The following is a 7,035-nucleotide window of genomic DNA, read 5'->3' as shown; positions in this document are numbered from 1 at the left end:
CATCTTCCCTTGGACCTTCCTTGTTATTTGGCTTCCTTGGGTTTGTGAGTTATAGCATGGTTACCCTATATTGTATGGCTAATATCCACTTTTAAGTAAGTATATACCATACATGTCCTTTTGGATCTGGGTTACTTCAAACAGGATGGCGGCATTTTCTAGTTCTATCCATTTGCCTGCATAATTTATGTTGTCCTTGTTTTTAATAGCTATATATAACTATCCCATACTATGACCCTTAGCCACCAGGAGAGAAGTTTCCAGCTCAGTTCATGCTTGACTTCTCTATATGTTGTTAAATAGTGAGTTATACCTTTAGTAATAGGGTCTTATCAAATAGTTCTGATATGAAAACCAGAAGAATGGCAAGACCTTGCATTGTTTGGGGTGGGGGCTATTGTGGTTTCCAGATAGTAGGTTTCCATGTGGCTTTTCCATATCCTGTTTGTTTGGGTTAACTTCCCTTTTAATCTCTACATCTCTGACATCATCTCATCCCCATCCATGATTAAATGGTCCCATTGCCATTATTCTTTCTCTCTTTCCTTCTTTCATAAATGTGATATGCTTCTTAATCTCTTAAAATAACCTACTCATATACATTATCTCTTTTTATTCCCTGGTTTTTAGGTGTACTATAAGTTAAATATACAAAAATAAATAACTAAGGATGAGTTCAAAATGTAAAAGAGTATGTCACAGTTTTTCCTTTGACTTAGTTAACATTACTCAGTATATTTTTCCAATACCATCTATTTGCCTGTAAACTGCATGATTTTATTTTTGTACCACCATTATACTCCACTAAAATATACCACATTTTTTCATTCTCTATTCATCAGTTGTTTGATGTCGGGGGCCAGGAAAATATACCCTGGAGCTAAAAACACTTGGCTTGGGCAGCCTGCCCTCTGCCACCGTGAGAACAACAGTCACTTCCTTGTTCTCAGCATGCTTGCACAGGGCTTCCGGCTAACCACGGAGAGTTCAGCTTGTCCCCTTACCCAACCCCTTACTCAAGCCCCTTACCCAAATGTTCCCTTACCTAATTTTAGTTTTCCATTCCCCACCCAACCACAAGTTCCCTAACCCAGTTCCCTAAACCCTTGCCACATGCTCCAAGAGGTCACCCCCTCCTTCCATTCCCCACAGTATATCTTGTAGCAGCTTCCGCAATAAAGTGAGACCTTGACAAGAATCAGCTGGCTCTGTGCCTTCTTTCTCCTTGCTTGGTCTCGCGCCTCTTTCTCCCCTGTTTCTTCCCATTAGGCTCGCCTTCTCTGAGGGACCCTGCGACAAAAGCTGCCCCGCGGGACGGGGCAAGTGGCGCCCGAACAGGGACCCCTCGTGGGGTGAAGACGAGTCGAACGAGGTCCCGATCGTAGCCGGCCGGCTTTGAATATTTGAGTGCTCCGAAGACTGTGAACTCACCAGTCCGACGAGCGATGAGTCACCTCGTTCAATGTTTTTCAAGAACAGGGCATAAAATATATGGATTTTTATCTGTGGGTAGGAGTAGGTCTTGTTTTAGAGTTTATTTTTGTTCTCCTGCTGTGTTTTTGTTGCAATTGCCACATACGCGGTAGAGAGTGCACAAGTCCACCTTGTGCCCCTGAAGACTGCTGATCAGTGGCCAACGAGCAGTAGTCATGGGACAGAAACTTTCTAAGGAAGCAGTTTTTATTCAAGACCTAAAAAATAGTCTTAGGGAAAGAGGTATAAGAGTTAAAAAGAAAGATCTTTTAAAATTTTTTCTGTATATTGATGGGGCATGTCCCTGGTATATAATTGATGGTCCTACCATCCATCCAAAAAAGTGGCAAAAAGTGGGCCGAGAACTTAATGATAAATTGATCAGAGAAGGACCTGATAGTGTCCCAGCCACTGTTTTTTCCTATTGGGGACTTATCAGAGATATTCTAGAGGCAGATGATGATGATCCTCAAAAAAGGCGCCTCCTTTCTGTTGCCGAGTTTTGTCTCCGGCCGCTTTCACCACCGGCCCCCAAGGCCCCCTCCAGAGCCTCGTCAGTTGTTATTGATATGCCTTCAGAGGCTGCTTCAGAGGCTACTTCCTCAAAACATTTGCCTCAACAAATTTATCCATCCCTTATTGCCCTCAGAGAAGAGCCTCTGGACCCAGGGGATGCTGCCACCCTGGAGGAAGAGGCTGCCAGATATCATGACCAAGATTGGTCCTCACCCCCTCCCTATCCTTTGCCACCAACCCTCACAGGCCCAGCTCTTCTTCCTTCTTTACGAGCACCCCTGTGTAAAGCCAAGGCGGATCTTACAGCTAAGGTTGGAGAGCTAACAGAAGTCCTCAACCTGCAAAAACAGTGTCTTGATCTTTCTAAACAGTTTGACAGTCTGCAGATCTCCCTTAAAAATACCTTTTTTCCCCAGACCTCAGAGAGTAAAATAACAAAAAGCCGCCAGAGGCCCCCTAATAAATCAGGGCCGAAGGTGTTTCCTGTTCTCACTCGAGCTCGTGCAACAGCACTTGAGCAGAGGCCAGAGCCCTCAGCCCCTGATACTACTGAGGCCCCTTCCGACCTTGACTATGATCCAGACACTGATAATCAGCCATCTAGTGACAGTGAGGGTGAGGGAGCTGACCAAAGAGATTATAAAACTCTTCAGCCTGCATTTAAGTCACTTAAATTTAAACATATTAAAGATCTTCATAATGCCATTAAAAATTATGGTGCAAATGCTCCCTTTACACTGTCTCTCCTTGAGAGCTTGTCAGGCAATGGATATCTTTTACCAGGAGAGTGGATTAAAGTGATAAAAACAGTTGTCGACCGGCCTCAATTTCTAATTTGGAAGGCAGAGTTTTTAGATCGGGCACAAAATATTGCCAGCCGCAACCAAAAAAATCCCTTAGCCCCCACAGCTTCCTGGTCAGCTGATAAGATCTGCGGGCAGGGCAAATATGCTTCTGAAGAAAAACAGAAGGGCTTGTCACCTGGCATCTTAGCTCAGACTGCTGAGGCCGCTTTAGGTGCTTGGAGAGTAATGCCTCCTAAAGGATCTGCCTTCTCTCCGCTCAGTAAAATCACACAAGGCCACCAAGAACCCTTTGCAGTTTGTCGCAAGGATTCAAGAAACTGTAGAGAGAATGTTCGGGCCTGAAGAGACAGAGGGAAAGATGGTTAAACAACTTATATTAGAAAATGAAAACCCCGCCTGTCGTGCTGCCTTACGTGGCAAAAATAACCTGGAAGTTAGCCAAATGATTCGTCTTTGTGCAGATATAGATCCCTTTGGACATCAAGTGGGACAGGCCATCACTATGGCCATGGGGGCAATGATGGATAAGGCAGCTACTATGGCTATAGGAGCAGTGATGAATAAGACATCTGATAAATCCTGCTTCCGCTGTGGCCAAGCGGGCCATTTCGCCCGCCAATGCCCTACTAATGTTGCTGCCCCCCTTGGCCCAGAGACAAATAAACAACACTCTATGCCCTTAGGGCTCTGCCCCCGGTGTAAGCGTGGCCGGCATTGGGCTAAACATTGCCGTTCTAAAACAGATGTTTCAGGAAACCTTCTTCCACCAGTTTCGGGAAACGGAGGGCGGGGCCAGCCCCGGGCCCCTCAACCAGTCTCCTTCCTGCCAGCCTCGGGGAACAGCCAGGCAGGGCCACAACAAACCCTTCAACAACAGCTCCCAGACCAGCCTCAACCCTCCATAGGGCTACCCCAGGGAGTCCAGGATTGTACCTCAGTGCCTCCTCCAATACAATATTAGAGGCCGGGGGAGGAGTCCAGATAATTCCCACTGGTGTTTTTGGCCCCCCCCCCCACCCCAAACTTATTTTTTGATTTTAGGCAGAGCATCAGCCACCCTTCAAGGAGTTACTATCTTTCCTTCAATTATTGATAATGATTATTCTGGAGAGATTAAAGTGCTGGCCTCCAGTTCCAGAGGGCCCCTTCACATTCGCCAAGGACAGCGTATTGCACAAGCTCTTCCCCTTCCACTAGATACATCAGCACCCTCTTTGGGGCCGCCCCGGGGTGCCTCCACCCCAGGGTCTTCCGATGCCTATTGGGTTCAACAACTTTCACAAGAACGCCCACAGCTGAAACTTAAACTTAATGGCAAAACCTTTGAAGGCATTCTTGATTCAGGGGCAGATTCCACAGTAATTTCACAGGCCCATTGGCCTGCCTCTTGGCCCTGTCAACCCTCCTTAACTCACCTCCAAGGCATTGGTCAGTCTATTAACACCCTTCAAAGCTCACAGCTGTTAACTTGGAAAGACCCTGAAGGAAATACTGGACATGTTAGACCTTTTATTGTTCCAGGCCTCCCCATTAACCTATGGGGCCGAGATATTTTAAGCCAAATGGGAGTTTTTATGTTTAGCCCCTCTGTGACTGTCACCCATCAGATGTTAGATCAGGGATTTGTTCCTGGCCAGGGCCTGGGTAAAAACAACCAGGGGACTCCCACTCCCCTTGAGGTCTGGCCAAAACATTCACGTTCAGGATTAGGTTATAATTCAAATTTTTCTTGAGGGCCATTGCTCCTCCTGCACGTCAGGCAGATAAAATCACCTGGAAATCAGATTCCCCTGTCTGGCTCGATCAGTGGCCCCTTCCTCAATATAAGCTTTCAGCGGCCATGCAGTTGGTGCAGGAACAGTTAGATGCTGGCCACATTGAACCTTCCACCTCTCCTTAGAATACCCCTATATTTGTAATTAAGAAGAAAGGGGGAAAGTGGAGATTACTCCAGGACCTCAGAGAAGTTAATAAGACCATGGTTCCTATGGGAGCACTTCAGCCTGGCCTCCTCTCCCCTGTGGCTATACCCAAAGGATATTATAAAATGGTTATTGATTTGAAAGATTGTTTTTTTTTGTATTCCTTTACATCCAGAAGATAGTAAGCGCTTTGCTTTTAGCCTTCCCATTGTTAATTCTATTGGCCCATCTCCACGGTTTCAATGGAGAGTTTTGCCCCAGGGCATGGCTAATAGTCCTACCCTATGTCAAAAATTTGTGGCACAGGCCATTGATCCTTTCCGTCTTCAATATCCTGATTTGTATATCATTCATTATATGGATGATATTCTCTTGGCTGGTCCTGATGAGACCGCTTTATTTGAGATAAGCCAACATCTGGTTACTGCCCTCCAAGATCTTGGGCTGCAGATAGCCCCCGAGAAGGTCCAGCTCCAGCCTCCCCATTTATTTCTAGGGTTTGAACTCCACCCTTCTAAGATTTTGTCCCAAAAGATTGAGCTCAGAAAAGACTCCCTGCGCACACTTAATGATTTTCAGCGCCTTTTGGGAGATATAAATTGGCTACGCCCCTATTTGAAGCTGACCACTGGTGAACTTAAACCCCTTTTTGATATTCTTCAGGGAGATTCAGACCCTTCTTCCCCCCGCACATTGACCCTTGAGGCTGCCTCTGCCCTTACACGTGTAGAGAAGGCTATTCAACAACAGACTGTTACTTATTATTCTCCTGCCTCCCCCTTGTGGCTGTTGATTCTTCCCACTGTGTTTGCCCCCACAGGACTTTTATGGCAATCCAAGCCTTCATATTGGCTCCATTTACCTGCCACCCCCGCTAAGGTTTTGCCTACCTATCCATTCCTGGTGGCACAAATAATAAAGCTGGGAAGAGAGACTTCCCTTAAACTTTTTGGTAAAGACCCTGACATTGTCAGCCTCCCTTACAATGCTGCTCAGGTCAAATGGCTCTTACAGACTTCTGATGATTGGGCTGTTAATTGTGTTTCATTCCAGGGAAAAATAGATAATCATTATCCTTCTGATAGGCTCATACAGTTCCTTCAACATCAGGCAGTTGTTTTTCCCAAAATTACCAAAACTTCTCCCATTCCCCAAGCCCCCCTAGTCTTTACAGATGGGTCTTCCTCCGGGGTTGCAGCCTTTCGGCTTGATGGACAAGTCTCCAGGGTCCAAACAAAATTCTCCTCAGCACAGTTGGTAGAGCTGGTTGCAGTTATTCAAGTCTTTAAGACTCTTACAGATTGTGCTTTTAATTTGTTTACCGATAGTGCATATGTGGCTCAGTCAGTGCCTTTGTTAGAAACTGTTCCTTTCATTAAGCCATCCACCAATGCCTCCCCACTTTTTGCTGAATTACAGAGATTGATTCTAGCCAGAGCCCATCCATTTTTTGTGGGACACATTCGTGCCCATTCCGGCCTTCCTGGGCCTCTTAGTAAGGGAAATGATCTTGTTGATAGGGCAACTAGAGATATTCAAACACCTTTAGAGGCATTAGCCACCCTTCCAGACGCCGTGCAAAAGGCACAAGAGGCCCATCGACTTCACCATCTAAATGCCCAGACTCTTCGACAATTGTTCTCCATTACCAGAGAGCAAGCACGTCAGATTGTCCGTCAATGCCCAGGCTGTCTTACCCTTCTGCCTGAGCCCCACCTAGGGGTGAACCCTCGAGGACTCACCCCTGGAAGCTTGTGGCAGATGGATGTTACCCATTTTGCCCCCTTTGGCAAACTTAAATATATTCATGTTTCTATTGATACCTTTAGTGGTTTTCTTTCTGCCTCCCTACAGACTGGTGAGGCCACTAAACATGTTATTAGTCATTTAATTTCTTGCCTTGCTTATGTGCCCCTGCCCAAGATGCTTAAAACTGATAATGGGCCTGGATATACAAGTGTTGCCTTTAAACAATTTTGTGCCCAGCTTAACATCAAACATGTTACAGGCATCCCCTATAATCCTCAGGGACAAGGAATTGTCGAAAGGGCACATCAGTCCCTTAAAAACATGCTTTTAAAATTGCAACATTCAGGGGGCATTCTTTACCCTCAAAAGGGAAATCATAAAGTGTTATTAAACCATGCCTTATTTGTTCTTAATTTTTTAACCCTTGATGAGAAGAAAAGATCTGCTGCAGATAGGTTTTGGCACCCCGCTACCCAATCTTCCTATTCTAGAGCCCTGTGGAAAGACCCCCTTACATCTAAATGGAATGGGCCTGACCCTGTTTTAATTTGGGGAAAAGGCCACGCCTG

General features: G+C 45.7%; 1 protein-coding gene across 1 annotated transcript; it reads left to right on the top strand.

Moving 5' to 3' along the window:
• The first annotated feature begins 1,649 nt into the window (after positions 1 to 1,649).
• LOC114635804 (endogenous retrovirus group K member 24 Gag polyprotein-like) lies at positions 1,650 to 3,137 on the top strand. Its single transcript, XM_028784218.1, has one exon. The coding sequence runs from the start codon at positions 1,650 to 1,652 to the stop codon at positions 3,135 to 3,137; it is 1,488 nt and encodes a 495-aa protein (XP_028640051.1).
• Positions 3,138 to 7,035: the final 3,898 nt, after the last annotated feature.

Source organism: Grammomys surdaster, unplaced genomic scaffold (genome assembly GCF_004785775.1).
Source record: "Grammomys surdaster isolate TR1022 unplaced genomic scaffold, NIH_TR_1.0 117978, whole genome shotgun sequence".
Classification (NCBI taxonomy): domain Eukaryota; kingdom Metazoa; phylum Chordata; class Mammalia; order Rodentia; family Muridae; genus Grammomys; species Grammomys surdaster.
The sequence above is the reverse complement of the archived record's forward strand: the minus strand, read 5'-3'. Positions and strand labels throughout refer to the sequence as shown.